The sequence below is a fragment of the Lolium rigidum genome, chromosome 2 (assembly GCF_022539505.1).
Source record: "Lolium rigidum isolate FL_2022 chromosome 2, APGP_CSIRO_Lrig_0.1, whole genome shotgun sequence".
In the NCBI taxonomy this organism is placed as follows: Eukaryota; Viridiplantae; Streptophyta; class Magnoliopsida; order Poales; family Poaceae; genus Lolium; species Lolium rigidum.
In genome coordinates this window covers 232,263,623-232,281,862 of record NC_061509.1, presented here as the reverse complement: position 1 = coordinate 232,281,862, position 18,240 = coordinate 232,263,623, and the positions used below count along the sequence as shown (strand labels likewise).

The following is an 18,240-nucleotide window of genomic DNA, read 5'->3' as shown; positions in this document are numbered from 1 at the left end:
GCATGTCTACGGCGTAGAGGAGAGGTTGGCGACGCGCGATGCAGAGGTAGGCATGCAGGGGGAGGACGAGGGCGACCAGGCGAGGGCGTGCACTGGCGCGTCCAGTGACATGTCTGGGCGCGCTCTGGCATGGCTGGGGCGCGTCTGGGCGCGTACGGGCGAGTGGCGTTCTGGCCAGTGCGGTGCGTCCCTTCGGCCAGGGAAGGTACCAGCGTGCATGGTTGAGTGCAGGCTACTTGCTGGACACGATTAAAGTGCAAGGAGAGGAGCAGAGAGGGAGAGGGCATGATGACCGGCATGGTGCACGGCATGGTCCTGTTCTGAGCATTTCCACCCTTTAATCACCACCAGCAAGTACATGGCTTGATGCAGGGGAGGTACAGGAGGTTGATGATCACATATGGAAAGGGGTGGAGGCTAAAATCCAGTGTGTAGAAGGGTGTGTGTCCAATCTGAATTGATGCCTGCCAAGTGTTTGAGGAAATGGCCGCATGAAATTTTTATTCGAATTTTGTAAATCTTTTTGGTGAATCTCTTTTATATTATTAGAGAGGTAGAATGGTGGTGGTGGTGGTCAATTTGGTGAAGTTTTGCAAGATTTCAAATTGGGGGTTGATCTTCACATAGTTTCAAAGTCTCCACTTGTCAAAACCCTACTGGTCAACCTGGTCAACATTAGCACCAATGGTCAATATGAAAGTTGTTCACCATCACTTGGTCTTGGATGACATGGCAATGGTTGACCAAGTTTGGTTGCAGAAACAAAAGATAGGTGGGTGCAAAGTGGGGAAGAATTTATAAATGTGACATATGACCATTATCATATGTGTGATAGTTTTGAGTTTTGCTTTGATTTGGTTTTGGTTTCTTTGATGCAAGTGTGTTTGTTTATCATATATAAGAGTTTTACAAACCATAGATCAAGCAATGGTGGCCTTTGGTGAAGATTTGCAAAATTGGTCTTATGTGTATGTGAGAAAAAAATTGGGATTTTCTCCCTATTTGATTTCACTCCATTTGTTTTGACTTTTCTTGACTCTAATGTGATTCTTAGGAGTTTAGAAACATTTCCAAACCATTGAATCTATTTAAAAAGGTCTTGTTCAAAGATTTGCAAAAATGGCCATAACACATAAGAGATGATGTGTCAAATTTTATTATTTTTGTAAATGTTTCCCCTTGATCTACTGGGGCATGGGTTAGGGTCAATTTAGCATTAGGTTAGGTTTAGAGATGGTTTCACATCATTTGGTCAAGGTTTAAAGGCATAGGTCAAGGTTTGGTGAAATGGTTATGTGCCACATATGCCTCTATGCATATGGTGCATTTGATTTTTAATTTGACTTGGCTTGACCCAATTGGTGTTGTTGAGTGTTGACATGGTATATGGAAGTGATCCAACCATTCACAACAAGTCCTAGGGTCAAGCTTATCAAATTCACAGATTTGCTATTTTACTCACATATGCCTCTATGGCATTTTTAGTTTCTTTTTATTTTATTGGAAAACAACTTGATTTAGGTTTGATAAGTACTAGGTAGGGTGTGTAATGGTTTTCCAAACCACTAAACAAGTAGAGGAGTTTAGGGTAAAGGTTTATAAAATAGCCATAGGCACATATGCCTTTTTCTTATTTATCTTCCTTTTATTTTATTCTAAGAGGGATGATGAAAAGAGGGATGGAGTTTAGGGTTTAAGATTATCTCCAATACTAATAACAAGCAATCATGGCAAAAGCACAAGAATTAAGCAAGATTACTATGTATCAAACTTAATTTAATAAAAGTTTTTGTTGGTTCCAAAATTTGGAACTAGGGAAATTTAGTTATTTTTGTTTTGAATTTCTGGGATGTTACACTGACCCATGACGATCACCTCGCTCTTGTGGTAGTTGATTTTTAGGCCCGACATGTCCTCAAAGCACATGAGGAGGAACTTCAGATTTGCAATGTCTTCATCTGAATTATGGATAAGGATGAGCGTATCATCCGCATATTGGAGGTGGGAGATTCCCCCAGGATTAAGGTGCGGGAGGACCCTGTGGATGTGACTGGCCCTCCCGGCTGCCGAAAGGATCGCGGACAGACCTTCCCCAATGAAGTTAAACAGTAGCGGAGAGAGGGGGTCCCCTTGTCTCACTCCCCTCTTGTTCCGAAAGAACGGCCCAATCACCCTGTTGATTGAGATCGCGGTTTGTCCTCCGGCCACTAACTGGGAGATGCGGTGGATGTAACCCTCTTCGAACCCTTTCCCCCTGAGCACCTCAGCAAGGAAGTCCCAATTCACTCGGTCGTACGCTTTCTCGAAGTCCAGCTTAAGGAGAATTCCTCCCAGCTTCTTGGACTTAAGCTCGTGGATAATCTCAATTAGAGCAAGGGGTCCATCTAGGATGTTTCTCCCTTTGATGAAGGCAGTCTGATAAGGGCTGATGATCCTATTGGCCACCGGGTCGAGGCGGGAGGCGAAAGCTTTGGACACAATTTTAAAGATGACATTGATCAGCGCAATCGGTCTGTACTGTGTGATTAGATCCGCACCCGGGACCTTGGGAATGAGGGAGAGGATCCCAAAATTGAGTGGAGCAATGTCAATGCGCCCCAGCACAAAGTCATTCAGGATGTGAAGGGTACCTTGCTTCACCAAAGGCCAGAAAGATTTGAAGAAGATCACTGGGAGGCCATCAGGGCCAGGAGCAGTGTTAGATTTCATGTCATTGACGATATTTTCCAACTCCACCTCCGAGAAGGTGAGGGCTAGACTGTCATTCTCTTCTTGCGACACCTGCTGAAGAACAGACCAGGTATCCGGCGCCAACCCACGGCACCTAGGGGCGGAAGTGCCCAACAACTCCCGGTAAAAGGCATACACATGCTCTTGGATCAACCGCTGATCCGTGATGGGGCCAAGGGGGGTATTGAGAGCTGTGATCTAGCACTTACACCTTCGGCCATTAGCAACGGCATGGAAGTAGGCCGTATTTGCATCGCCTTGCAAGGCCCACCGCGTTTTCCCACGTTGTTTCCCGTGCTCTTCCTCAACCCTATAGAGGTGCAGCAGTTGCTCTTCGAGATGGTATCTGGCTGCCCAGCCGTCATCATCCAACCCCGCAGCGTCTGCTTGAAGATCAAGATGGGAGATCTGAGTAAGCAGGGTCGCCTTTGCTTCTTTGGTGTCACGGGCCAGATTGAGACTCCAACCTCTGAGGTGTTGTCTAAGGCCCGCGCTCATGAAGTGCCACCAGTCCAAAATGTCTCTGCCTCTAACTCTATAGCTGAGGTCGTCCCAACACTAGTGCAAACATGGCCTTTTGCACCGGTTTTTAAAGGCCATATGCACCGGATGGCCAACCGGTGCAAACCATCCGGTGCAAAAGGCCCCCCCCCCCTTTTGCACCGGTTGTATTACGAACCGGTGCTAAAGGGGTCTCCACGTGGCCGGCTGTGGGGCGCTCGGCGGGGAAGCTTTTGCACCGGTTCGTAATACGAACCGGTGCAAAGGCAGAGCCGCGGCAGCGTTTAGTGCAATTCCCTGCCGCGGCAGTCTGCCGCGGCAGGGAATTGCACTAAAACGCTGCCGCGGCAGAGACTCTGCCCCATTCGAAACACGGTATAATATTAATAATGCAGACAATTCAAATATATATATATATAGGAAACCATTATATTACATATATCGATCAAAGTGACACACGTTCATGCATATATATATGTCTACATCAACTTTGATACTTGGATGTCGGCCACATAGTGTTCTCCGTCTGGAGCTAAGACTTGCTCAACTAAGAATCCCGCCAGCTCTTCTTGAATTGCTCGTACACGCCCGGTTGCTAGAAGACCGTCCCGCAACCGTTCGATCTAATCATTTGAAGAAGGTACAGTGGTCAATATATATGTGTGTGTATGTGAATGAAACAGAAGGTGATAAAATAAAGCCATGAATGTTGTTTACTTACATCAAGTTGTTCCAAAATGTCCCTCTTATGGTGGGTATTCGGCGGATGAACTCGCAAACGTAATACCCGCATAAATTATTCCCGTCTTCCTGCCTCAAGCACTTTACGAGAACAAAATTCAATCAAAATAATATATATATATAATCAAGGATGATAATAATGGTATTGAAACTAGAATCATCAAAGAGATGCGCGGCGTAGCCAGTATTACTTACCGGTACTTGTTTTATTCGAAGTTCTTTATTCTTTAAACCCGGAGACTTGTTGGTGAACCGTTTCCAAGCCTTGAGGAGGATATCAGCCATGTCCCCCCACGCCTCAAGGGGTTTACTCTTCGAGTCCATGACTTCTACTATCCCGGTGTCGGGTTCAATGACTAGCAGGATATAGTGAAACCTGCGGACACACATATATATGCATAACTCATCAATTACACTTAACACATGGAGTAAGCGAAAAAGATTTAATGTGTGAAGACGAGTAACACTCACGAGAAGTTGTAAGGAAATAGTATTGCCCTTTTGTATGAGTTTTTCCTTAAGACATATACCAAGTTATTCTCTGTGTCCTTGGGAGAGTTGTGGACAGTATACCCATTCACGGTATATGGGTCAACGAACCCAAGATCATAGATTTGCCCCTTGCGGCATTCGCGGATCTTCATTCTGCATAATAGAGAGTATGGTTATATGCATGCAATGGACGAGCCGCGGTAGAGACTTAATTACATAAATAATACTTACGGACGGTAGGCACTCAACGGAGATTTGTCGAGGGCGTCTTGGTTGAATAACTGAAATAATTCACAAAATTCGATGTTCATCACGTCATTTCGCCCGTAGTGCTCATCTCGTGATTGCCACCATGATCCAGTTCTTACCATCCTTACATTTTTCCATGTACCAATTATGCAGTCTTCGCGGCTTGCGTTGATAGATTAGGCAACTCCTCAGCTCCGACAAGAGGTTGCCCGTACTTGTACCTGGTATGCTATTTGGACATCATCACCCGTACTTGTAAGGAATTCCGCATCGATGCGGCTTAAGTACTCGGGAATACTCATACCGACCGCATCCGCCTCATCTTTGTATAGTCTTACCATCTCCGGATCAAAGCACGCTCGTGACATCGGGATACACTTGGAGCGGGGGGCACGAGTTTTTCGGTTTCCAAGCCGGGGAACTGGTTTCCCGTCTACCTTACTTTTTTCCCACCGATCTCTTGCCGACACATTTGACTTGCGAATAGACCGGTCATAGTTCGATGAAAGACTTGGCTCAGGTTGATGAAGGCTCTTCAGCGAGTTTCAACTTCTTTTCCGGAGATATAGCTGGCTCCGGCTCAAGCTGGGGCTTTTTCAATTTCAACATTTGTTGCTTGTGTTGTTCGAGCTACGATCTTGGCATTTTCCTCAACTCGTATAGTCATAAGGTCTCTTGGGAGGAACCTTAGGCACTCTTGGGAGGGGCTCTTGTTTGCGTCTCGGTGATCCGTTACGACTCAGCTCGTGTCGTAGCGGACCGCCTAATTTTGCTCTTAGACTTGGGCTGCGGCGGCGGAGAAGGCTCACGCGGCGGCGGAGAAGGCTCACGCGTCGGCGGGGAAGGCTCACGCGCCGGCGGGGAAGGCTCACGCACCGGAGACGGCTGCATCGGTGGAGAATGCTGCCTCGGTGGAGACCTTGTTGGCGCCTTCCAACCCGGAATCACAATGAATTCTTTTCGCCATAGAACCGTAGTGTTCTTGGCTTCTCCCAGCTCTAGCAAATCCCCTTCACCGGCTGGGTGGTCAAGCCTCGGCGGCCCATACCCATCCATAACTTGATCCACCCCGGCAACGGCGTAGCCGGGTGGAACCGGCTTGAAGTGGTATCTTTGATCGGATGCGGCGGTAAGACATAGCCGACCGCCGCCTTGAGCGTTAAGTAGCCCATCGTTTGGAAATGTAGCTCACAAGGTGTAGACTCCGTGATAAAGTCCACAGGGTAGAGATCAAGATCCATCCGCGGTTCCACAGGGGAGGGAGGAGCCATCTCGCGGATCCACATGTGCATCATCACCGGGCAGCTCCGTGGAAGCCACGCCGCTTTTCCGCCGAGATCCCCGGCCGGTAGCATCGAATGCAACTTCTTCTATCCGCGGATTAGGTTGAGGTTGGGTGATCGTGGCTGAGCTCGACATTATCATCCTCACTTGCTCCTCTAGCTTAGCAACGCGTTCGTGAACCACATCCTTTTGCCTCCGACGGCTTCTATCGGGATATTTCTTCGTTTCGCAGGAAACCCAATACACCACGGCTTGCCACCCGATGTGGTTCGTGTTCGTCCCGAGTGTTCGGGATTCCCAAGGGCGCGTGTGAGCTGGTCCTTCTCTCTTTCGGGACGGAACTTCCCCTCTTCAACTTCCTTTGCAACATTTCTAAAGGCTTCGATGGGAAGTGGGTTTTCCTTATGTCTTTGTGTATATATGCATAACCCTTGTGCGTCCAACGTGCCCCCATGCGCGTAAAACCAATCCCTTGACCGCTGGTTCCATTTCGGTACTCTCGTCTGGATCCCCTTTTTAATTAGCTCGTTCTCCCATTTCTCCCACTTAGGTCTGCCGACATTGTAGCCTCCTCGCCCCATGGTATGGAAGTACATCTTATTAGAAGCATTTTTCGTATTGGTGTCGGACCTTTTCTTTGCCTTGTCCGATTTCTTTAACTTCACAAATTCCTCCCGGTGGTCTTTTATCTTCTCATAGGGGCCTTTGAAATCAGGAGTCTTCCCTTTCTTGACAAAGAAGTCTGTCCAATTTCTTCTTGTAGTCGTTGAACCGTATCGCCATCTTCTTAAGAGCCCACTTCTTAACTCTTCGCTGTACGCTATTCAGCTCGGGATCCTCGTGGTCCGGCTTCGTCATTCTCACTATCAGAGTTAGTTGGCTCCGGAAAGATGAAATTTTTCAGCAGCTTCCTAAACATCACACTTTTTAATCTCGTGTCGACATAAGTAACTCCTTCGCCCCCTTTACAGGTTTCTTCCATTCTTGAGTGGTGATCGGGACGGTGTCCCTAACAACAACTCCACATTGACTTACAAACTTTTTGCGAAATTCTTGGGAGAAATCGGTTCGCCATCTATCGCGATTTCCGTGATGGTGCACCTTTCATGGTCTTCCATCTTTACGGCCGCGCCTCGTTTAGTTCTCGCCGGTAGAGTTTGTTGATCGGGAGGTCTAAAAGAAGAAACAACGTTAATACATGTATATGCACAAATCCGGAGGCTTGGTTAATCAATATATATACACCTCGGCGGCGTCGTGAGCTTCTCCCTCGCGGTCGTCACCTTCTCCCTCACCGGAGCCGTCTCCACGGTTGTCTTGCTCATCTTCCTCACCGGAGGCGTCTCCACGGGTTCGCTCGTCTCCCTCGCCGGATTGGTTTAGGTAAAGAGAGGTGATATCCTCATCATCACGGATAATCTCCTCGACCATGTATTCTTTTTCTAGGTCTCTTTCCATAGTTTCTGCAAAGACTTACAAGTTATTCTAATGCTATAAACACAACGAAGCAGTAATTAACCAAGATAATGATATAAATAAATGATCAAATATTAGAGTTACACATATATATAAGTGCAAATAAAGGATAATGCTGAATACATAATCAAAGATCTGAGTTACACATATAGCTCGATCGGTCCCTAATACATCACACTACAAGCTCTCAACGGCGCCGACCGGGTCCCGAGCCACGCCGGGTGAACACCCAAAGCCACGGAACGATGAACGGGAGCATAGCTAACATGAGATCCCCGCATAACCGACCATCCGGTCCTATACATGGTGTCTAACGCATACATGTAACGGCGAACATGCTCATCCTCCGCTGCAATGCGCTGAGCTACCACCTCGGCGGGGCCGGCTCCCTCCGAAACGAACGTGGCCCATAAGACCTCCACCGGAGAATATCCGGGTCGACGACGGGACCCGGATTCCGCACCAAGGTGCGTGCCCCGGAAGATAACACCTCCCGAGTGCCACCCGGCGGAGCCCGGTCCCGAACTTCCCCCAACTGCCGCAACTCCTCTAAAATTGTCCTAGCTCCAGGACGCGGCGGGCGCGACATCGTATGCAAACTAATATTGAATTTGAATAAATTACTTATGAATATATATATATCTTAGTAACAAATACTACTACTTTTGTCTAACACATACATTTTTATCTAACATATATTTCTAACATATAAATTTGAAACAAATATTTTCTAACTACATTTTTTTCTAACAAATATTTTCTAACTACATTTTTATCTAACAAATATATTACTAACATATAAATTTGTAACAAATATTTTCTAACTACTTTTTTATCTAACAAATATTTTCTAACTACACTTTTATCTAACAAATATATTTCTAACATATAAATTTGTAACAAATATTTTCTAACTACACTTTTATCTAACTAATATTTTCTAACAAATATTTCTAACATATAAATTTCACTAAAATTTTCTAACATATAATTTTTCTAACTCTAAATTAATATTTCTAACAAATATTTCTAACCCTAAATTTTTCTAACTAATATTTTCTAACCAATTTAACTACTAAATTTCCTAACTAAATGAAACAAAAAAAAAAGAAAAACAAACAAGCCGGGGCTCACCTATGCGCGCCGGCCGGAGATGGGGGCGGCGGGCGGGGGCGGCGGCGCGGGCGCGCGGGGGCGGCGGCGCGGGCGGCGGCGGCGGCGGCGCGGGCGCGCGGGCGCGCGGAGGAGGCGCGCGCGGAGGAGGCGGCGGCGCGGGCGGGCGGCGCGGGAGGGCGGAGGAGGAGGCGGCGGCGCGGTCGGCGGCGGCGCGGGCGGGCGGCGCGGTCGGCGGGCGGCACGGCGGCGCGGCGCGGTCGGCCGAAAATTTGGGCAGAGTTTCGGTAGGAAACTGTCCCCGCACGAATTGGAGAAGAAGGGTGGCGCGGGGCAAATTTATAGTCCGACCCTTTTGCACCGGTTGGTGGCTCAAACCGGTGCAAAAGACCCTTTTGCACCGGTTTGAGCCACCAACCGGTGCAAAAGACCCATTTTTTTCGCCCTCTTTTGTGTTTTCCCGCCATTTTTTTGCGTGAGTCGCGCCGGATAGATTCCCGCCACGACGCGCGCTTGGTAGGTTCCCGTCAAACGACGCCGCGCGGGATATTTTCCCGCCACGGCGCCGCGCGGGATATTTTCCCGCCACGGCGCCCCGCAGGATATTTTCCCGCCACGCGATGACGCCGCGCGTGATTTTCCCGCCACGACGCAAGCGGCGCGCGGTATATTTTCCCGCCACGACGCAAACGGCGCGCGGGATATATATTTTCCCGCCACGGCGCCGCGCGGGATATTTTCCCGCCACGCGATGACGCCGCGCGTGATTTTCCCGCCACGACGCAAGCGGCGCGCGGTATATTTTCCCGCCACGACGCAAACGGCGCGCGGGATATATATTTTCCCGCCACGGCGCCGCGCGGGATATTTTCCCTCTATAAATAGTACGTCCCCGTCTCTCCCACTTCGATCATCACCAAACCCTAGCCCATTGCACAATGCCCCCAAAGCCGCACCCGCCGCCGGTGGAGGTGGACCCGCAGCTCGCGGAGATAGAGGAGTGGGAGGAGCTGCAGCGGCAGGAGGCGGCAGCAAGGAGGGCAGCAGAGGATGAGATGGACCCGCAGCTTGCGGAGATAGAGGAGTGGGAGGAGGCGGCGCTAGCGGCTACCATAGAAGCATTTGAGAGGCGAGTCTCCGGGAGCTGCATAAGCGGCCGCGTGTGGCGGATCCGGATAGTGAGGATATGTATAAGCGTCGTCGTGAGGAGGAGCTGCGGCAGGAGGCGGCAGCCAGGAGGGCAGCAACGGATGCGCGGAAGAACTAGTAGAAGTTGTTATTATTTTAGTTTAAATTTAGTTAATGTTAAATTTCAATAAAGTCGTTGTCTTTAGTTTATATACCCCTTTTATCCCGGTTCCTGGCTTGAACCGGTGCTAAAGATGGTGGATTAGATTATATACCCCTTTTATCCCGGTTCCTGGCTTGAACCGGTGCTAAAGATGGTGGATTTGATTATATACCCCTTTTATCCCGGTTCCTGGCTTGAATCGGTGCTAAAGATGGTGGATTTGATTATATACCCTTTTATCCCGGTTCCTGGCTTGAACCGGTGCTAAAGATGGTGGATTAGTTTATATACCCCTTTTATCCCGGTTCCTGGCTTGAACCCGTGCTAAAGATGGTGGATTAGTTTATATACCCCTTTTATACCGGTTCCTGGCTGGAACCGGTGCTAAAGATGGGGGCTAAATGCGGGGGAGGCTTATCCGGTGTTTGCCTTATCCGGGGTGGCCTCATCCGGGGGGGATTATCTGGAGGCACATTGCTATATATAGCCCCCTCCCGGGAGAGTAGAGAGAGCAACCTGAGAGGCAACGACCAAGAAGGAAAGAGCCTCTCCGGCGAAGCTTCTCGAAGATGTCTTAGATGGCTGGCCGTCTTAGACATCTTCGGAAGCTTTGCCCGAGTAACTCTTCCCGCAAGTCAGCTCGGAAGCTGCTAGTATACACCCAACAACCAGTAGCTCGGGGTAAGGAGGGCTTCCGGGAGCTTTTCGAAGGAAAGAGCCTCTCCGGCGAAGCTTCTCGAAGATGTCTTAGATGGCTGGCCGTCTTAGACATCTTCGGAAGCTTTGCCCGAGTAACTCTTCCCGCAAGTCCCGCTCGGAAGCTGCTAGTATATATACACCCAACAACCAGTACCTCAGGGTAATTAATTAAAGAGGGCTTCCGGGAGCTTCTCGAAGGAAAGAGCATTTAGTTCAAACGACCAATGTTACTGATACATATCACACAACAAACGCTTCACAATATGAGCTCTCATCAAGGTACAGGATAATAATTAATACATTATGATCGCTTCGACCGTAACCATGGAGTATCTTCAGCATTTAACGCGATGGTTGGATCAATGTTCACTCTGAAGGGTGGAATTTCAGCAAACTTATTATAATCTTCTGACATGTCTGTCTTGTCCTCGACTCACACGATGGTTCTTTTCCCTGAAAGAACTATGTGACGCTTTGGCTCATCGGATGAGCTCGTTTCCTTATGTTTTCTTTTCTTCGGTCTGGAGGACATGTCCTTCACATAGAAAACCCGAGACACATCATTGGCTAGGACGAATGGTTCGTCTCTGTAACCAAGATTGTTGAGATCCACTGTTGTTATTCCGTACAACTGGTCTACCTTTACCCCTTTTCCATCAAGCTTGAACCATTTGCACCGAAACAAAGGGATCTTAAAATAAGGTCCATAGTCAAGTTCCCATATCTCCTCTATGTAACCATAATATGTGTCCTTTTCCCCACTGTTAGTGTTTGTTGCATCAATGCGGACACCACCGTTTTGGTTGGTGCTCTTTTTATCTTGGGCGAACGTGTAGAAGGTATTTCCATTTATCTCGTACCCCTGGAAAGTCGAGTATAGTCGAACATGGTGACCCGGCCAACAAGTACAATTGATCATCAATGGCGTTGTTATTCATGAGATGTGTTCGGAGCCAACCGCCGAATGTCCGCATATGTTTATGTGTAATCCGAGTCTTCGGACTGCCCGGATATTCGGAGCGTACAATATTCTTGTGATCGGTGATATACGGGGCCACCAAGGTGGAACTTTGTAGAACTGTGTAGTGTGCTTGAGTGAAAGAAATGTCGTCCCTACATATCATTGATTTCCTTCCTAGCGTGCCTTTTCCACTTAGTCGCCCCTCATGTCGCGATTCGGGAACACCAATCGACTTAAGGTCGGGAATAAAGTCAACACGGAACTCGATGACCTCCTCTCGTTCCATAGCCCTTGGAGATGCTTCCTTCGGCCTAGCACGGTTATGAACATATTTCTTTAAGACCCCCATGAACCTCTCGAAGGGGAACATATTGTGTAGAAAGACGGGACCGAGGATGGCAATCTCTTCGACAAGGTGAACCGGGAGATGTGTCATAATATTGAAGAAAGATGGTGGAAACACCAACTCAAAGCTAACAAGACATTGCACCACATCCTTCCGTAACCTTGGAAGACTAGCTGGATCGATTACCTTCCGAGATATTGCATTAAGGAATGCACATAGCTTCACAATGGGTATTCGAACATTTTCCGGCGAAGCCCCTCGGTGCAACCGGAGCAGCACTGCGTCATAATAATGTGGCGATCATGCGACTTCAGGTTTTGGAATTTTTTCTCCGCCATATTTATAATTCCCTTTATATTTGATGAGAATCCAGACGGCACCTTGATACTGTAAAGGACTTCAAAAAATATTTCCTTCTCTCGCTTTGGTAAGAGCGTAGCTGCCGGGACTTAAGCGACTCCCTGTATCCGTCTTGTAATCCTGTTCTTGCTTGTTCTTTGGGACTTTCATACGATACTGGTCCTCCCTTGCTTCGGTGTATCTTTTGTCCGCCCATACACGCCTAAGAAGCCTAGCAGGTTCACGCAAAGATTCTTCGTCACATGCATCACGTCGATTGAAGAGCGGACCTCTAGGACTTTCCAATAGGGTAGATCCCAAAATATAGATTTTTTCTTCCACATGGGTGCGTGTCCGGTAACAACCTCTTTGGGAACAGATTTTTTCTTCGAAGCCTTTTTTTTGGGAACAGATTGGCCGCCGGGACCCTTTCCAAATATTACTTTTATGTCCTTGACCATATCAAGTAAAGCATCACCTGTACGGAGTTCGAGCTTCTCCCGGTGATCTCGCCTCACCTCCGAAATGATTGCCTTTCTTTCGACGGGGTGCCTCTTTGGAAGAAATCGACGATGCCCCGTGTACACAACCTTCTTACATTTCTTCAAATAAGCACCTTCGGTCTCATCTAAGCGGTGCGTGCATGCATCGTATCCCTTGTTTGTCCGTCACGAAAGGTTACTAAGAGCAGAGCCAATCATTGATGGTCACGAAAAGCAACGCTCGTAGGTTGAATGACTCCTGTTTGTACTCATCCCATGCAAGAACACCTGGTTTGCTCCACAACTGTAAGAGTTCTTCAAATAATGGCCGTAGGTAAACATCAATGTCGTTGCTCGGGTTGCTTTGGGCCTTGGATGAGCACCGGCATCATAATGAACTTCCGCTTCATGCACAACCAAGGCGGAAGGTTATAGATACATAGAGTTACGAGGCCGGGTGCTATGACTCGCAGCTCTGCTCCCCAAAAGGATTCATTCCATTTGTACTTAGACCAAACCTTAAGTTCCTCGCGTCATCCGCAAAGTCCGGGAACTCTCTATCGATTTTCCTCCACTGCGACCCATCGGCGGGGTGTCTCGGCTTCTCGTCTTTCTTACGGTCTTCTTTGTGCCATCGCAACAACTCTGGCATGCTCTTTATTTACGAACGGACGTTTCAACCGTGGTATTATAGGAGCATACCACATAACCTTGGCGAGAACCCTCTTCCTAGGGGCTCGCCCTCAACATCACCGGGGTCATCTCGCTCGATCTTATACCGTAGTGCATTGCATACCGGACATTTTTCCAAATTTTCGTACTCAAGGCGGTAGAGGATGCGATCATTAATGCATGCATGTATCTTCGGCACCTCTAATCCTAGAGGGCGAGAGAACCTTCTTTGCTTCGTACGTCTTGTCGGGCAATTCGTTATCCTTTGGAAACCTCCTCTTCATTATTTTCGGTAACTTCTCAAATGGCTTGTCACATATACCAGCCTCCGCCTTCCATTGCAGCAACTCCGGTGTGGCACCGAGCTTTGTGTTGCCATCTTCACAATTTGGGTATAACTTCTTTTTGTGATCATCTAACATGCCCTTTAACTTTCGCTTCTCGTTTTCGGTTTCGCATCTCTGTGTGCATCGGCGATGGCCCGACGAAGATCATCATCAACGGGCTCATCCGATGCCTCTTCATCTTGATCACCTCCACCTGCCTCCTCATCTTCATCATGCCCTGTTGCGGTATCACCGTAGTTAGGGTACATATCATCATCCTCTTCTTCTTCGTCGTCGTCTTCCATCATAACCCCTCTTTCTCCATGCTTGGTCCAACAATTATAGCTGGGCATGAAACCTTTCCAAAGCAGGTGGGAGTGAATGACTTGCCATTCGGGGTATTGCTTTAAGTTCCGGCAATCAACACATGGACAACATATATAACCATCCGCTCGTGGGTTTTCCTCAGCCACACGGAAAAATTCTTTCGAGCCCGAAGTGAACTCGGGCGGACGTCGGTCAACGTACATCCATTGCCGCCGGTTCATCTACATCAAATAATTAAGTTTATCAAAAAACCATTACAAAACATCATAATATATATATATATAGTGGATATTAGCACCGTACAAATGAAAGGATAAAGTTGTTTAACCTTGATTGAGGAGGGAAAGAAAGAGGAGAAAGCTTAAGTGTCGCTCCGGCACCTCATCTCATTTTTGTTTTGTGTAAAATCAAGCGGCATCATTCTCTCGGACATTTCATCGAGCACCTTGTGTGCATGCCAAAGAAATGCAAGGTAGCACTCAACACACACACCTTTCTCCTAGAAAAAGTGAAGTTGTGAATTGGCTGGTTGGAGGTGAGCTGATATAAGGGTCGGGGACCTTTTGCACCGGTTCGTGTTACAAACCGGTGCAAATGAGCTATCTTTTGCACCGGTTTGTAACACGAACCGGTGCAAAGATTCCTCGGCGACACGTGCTCGGCGACAAACCTTTTGCACCGGTTTGTGTTACCAACCGGTGCAAAAGATATCTCATTTGCACCGGTTGGTAACACAAACCGGTGCAAAGGTCCCTCGGCCGGCTGCTCCCCACGAACCGGTGCTAATGACCCCCTTTAGCACCGGTTCGTGCCAAATCCGGTGCAAAAGCCATCTGGGGCAAAAAACGAAAGCCCTTGTTTCTACTAGTGCAAGTTGCTTGCACAAGCGGACGGAAGTCGTTCCTTTCCAGCCAACTAGATTCAAAGTAAAAATGATTACTGCGCACAGGGAGCCCCTCCCCTGTATCAAACACCAAAGGGGTGTGATCCGAGCCCAGGCTCGTCTTCGCTGTTAAGGCGCACAGAGGGAACACAGCTTCAAACGCCGGAGAGATGAAGACTCTGTCAAGGGCAGACCGGACCGGATTGAGCTGTTGATTTGTCCAAGTGAACCTTGCCCCTGTGTGAGGAATTTCCCTAAGGGCCCAAGCCGCAATGTTGTCGTTGAACAAGTCCATCAGTGTAAAGAACTTCATAAGCAGAAGGACTTCCAAAAATGAGTTTGACAAAATCCAGGGTTATTTTTGCAAAAACAAGTCACCAGACGGAGGAGATTAGGTCCGGGCGCCATAAGGTCCTGGCAAAATTGGCGTCCATCATTACGTCAAAAAAAAAAGAAAATTGGCGTCCATCATAACCCTAGAAGAAAAGTATCGTCGGTGTTCTTCAAGTCAACACTCGTTCATCCTCACTGTTCTTGGTCACTACTAGCAGCCGAGAGTCTCCTCTAACCAGTGGAAGTCACACCGATATGATGCACGCAGCCGGCAGTCCTGACCCTGCAAGCCATGCCACCGTTTTTCTCCGCGATAAGCTCTGATTACGACCAAAACCACTAAAAAAAGGGAGCCTGCATGATTTGCATACTCCGATAATCCTCCAAGCTGAAGACGACAGGTGTTAGCCACCCGATCGCTGAGATAGAGCATAAGCGCACTTGCTCGCATCGAACAATCGTCCCGTGCATGCAGCAGACATGGAGATCGAAATCCCAACCCAGCACCGCGCGCAGCAGCAAGCCCGCAAGGTTAAGGCCAGCGCATGGCACGAGCTCCCGGTCGCCGCCGCCAAGTCCCTCCGCCGCGACCCACTCCTCGCCGTCAATTTCATGCTCTTGGTCGTCGGCACGGCGTGCGGCCCGCTCCTCCTCCGCGCCTACTTCGTCCGCGGCGGCACCCGCAAGTGGCTCTCCAGCCTGCTCCAGACCGCCGGCTGGCCGCTCCTCCTCCTGCCGCTCTGCTTCTCCTTCCTCTCCCGCCGCCAGCGCCGCCAGGACGCCGTCCCCGTATTCCTGATGACGCCCCGCCTCCTCGCCGCGTCCGTCGTCGTAGGCCTCATGTCAGGCGCCGACAACTTCCTCTACGCCTACAGCCAGGCCTACCTCCCGGTGTCCACCTCCTCCATCCTCATCTCCACGCAGCTCGCCTTCACGGCGGGCTTCGCGCTGCTGCTCGTGCGCCACCGCTTCACGGGCTCCGCGTTGAACGCCATCGTGCTGCTCAGCGTCGGTGCCGCCATGCTGGGGCTCGACGCCGGAGGGGACCGGCCGCCGGGGGTGACCGGGCCGCAGTACGGCGCCGGGTTCGGCATGGCGCTGGGCGCCGCGGCGCTCTACGGCCTCATGCTGCCCGTCATGGAGCTCAGCCAGGCGTGGCATGCCGCGCGCGCCGGCGCGGCCGCCCTCACGTACACGCTCGTCGTGGAGATGCAGGTCGTCATCGGGCTCACGGCCACCGCGTTCTGCGCCGTCGGCATGCTTGTCAACAAAGATTTCCAGGTGAGATTACATTTTCAAACATTCCGGCCTATACAATTTTTTGCGGCTAGTCTTATCAGTGATGCAAAACCAGAGTACTCCTACTTTGTTTTCTGTGGTGACTATTTTTGTACTCCTACAGTCCTACTGATGATCTTTTGTAAACTAGAATCTGAATTTGCCCCACAGCAGAACTGAGAATTTGATTTGAACAACACGACGCAGGCAATCCCAGGTGAAGCCCGGCGGTTTGAGCTCGGCGAGGCGAGCTACTACCTGCTGTTGGTCGGTACAGCCGCCGTGTACCAGTGCTTCTGCCTCGGCACGATCGGCGCCATCTTCTACGGCTCGGCGCTGCTCGCCGGAGTCATCATCGCCGTGCTCATTCCGGTGACTGAGGTCCTCGCCGTTGTTTTCTTCCATGAACATTTCAGCGCCACGAAAGGCATCGCTCTCGGGCTCTCGCTTTGGGGCCTCGCCTCGTATTTCTACGGCGAGTTGCGGGCCAAGGCCCCGGATACAGAACAAAAGTCAAGTCCTGATTGCGAAAATTAATGGAACCAGCACGTGTATCTCAGAAAGAAGGAAAGCATTGCATACTCCAGTACAGTGTGTATGAGCATTGTATACTCCAGTACATTCGTATCGGCGGTTGCTTTGTCGCACTCGCACGCACTATGGGAGAGTAGATTTTTAGAGCTAATTCCTAGATGAGTAATGTTACCGCTACGGGATTACCGTTCCTAGATTGCGGCGAAAAACGGTTAGAAGCACTTTCCAAAATGCGGCAATAATTTTAGCAACATGATTATATTCGAATTTTTTTGGGTGCATCTAAAAACAATTGTAGACATTTTTTGGGTTTTTTGGGGCACATTATTATTGTGCCCCTAATTTGAAACTCCCTAGTGTTTGTGGCCCACAAGGCCGCTTTCGCGTGCAGCATGGATGAATGCTTCACCACGCTTGATGCCAATGGCGAAGGCGTCCTGTCCCACACCAAGCTTTGCCGGGCCCTCCAATCCTTCCACCTCCTTGACGGGGGCTTTGGCCCCGCCAAGTCACCACGCTCTACGATACCGTCTTCGAGTAATTCGACACCGACCACAACGGCACCATTGAGCAAGCCATGTTCTGCGAAGAGATGCATCGCATCATGCTAGCGGTCTTCGAGGGCCTCGGCTCCCAACCGCTCTAGGTCATTGTCGGTGACGATGGAGGGAGCTTCCTGCTGGAGAAAGTGAAAGGACGAGATGTCGCCTAGAGGGGGTTGAATAGGCATTTTAAAAACTCTTAACGGATTTGGCTTGTAAGAACGCAGAATTAAACTAACGTTTATTTTACAAGCACAGACCCTAAATATGCTAGGCTCACCTAAGTGCAACAATAACAACTAGAGCTAAGCAAGATAGGCACAAGATATATGTAGCACAAGTGATAGCAAGATATATGTACTTCAAGTACGATGGCTATCACAAGGAAAGTAAGCTCGGGTATAGAAATAACCGAGGCACGCGGAGACGAGGATGTATTCTCGTCTTCCCTTCCTTTGTAAGAAGGTACGTCACGTTCGTAGGGGTGGAGGTCCCACGAAAGATTCTCCAACGCCACGAAGGCTCACCCTATTCTCCGAGCCAAACCTACGAAGGATAATGTCCCTTTCCTTATGGTTAGTTTTTCCTCCACTCCGGAGATGGCAAGCTCCAAAACCACTTCACAAGCTCCACGGAGGAGA

General features: G+C 49.0%; 1 protein-coding gene across 1 annotated transcript; it reads left to right on the top strand.

Moving 5' to 3' along the window:
- The first annotated feature begins 15,701 nt into the window (after positions 1-15,701).
- LOC124688305 (purine permease 3-like) lies at positions 15,702-17,067 on the top strand. The gene is made up of 2 exons (XM_047221996.1): positions 15,702-16,526; positions 16,731-17,067. Exons 1-2 carry the CDS (start codon positions 15,726-15,728, stop codon positions 17,058-17,060), a joined length of 1,131 nt encoding a protein of 376 aa, XP_047077952.1. The 5' UTR covers positions 15,702-15,725; the 3' UTR covers positions 17,061-17,067.
- Positions 17,068-18,240: the final 1,173 nt, after the last annotated feature.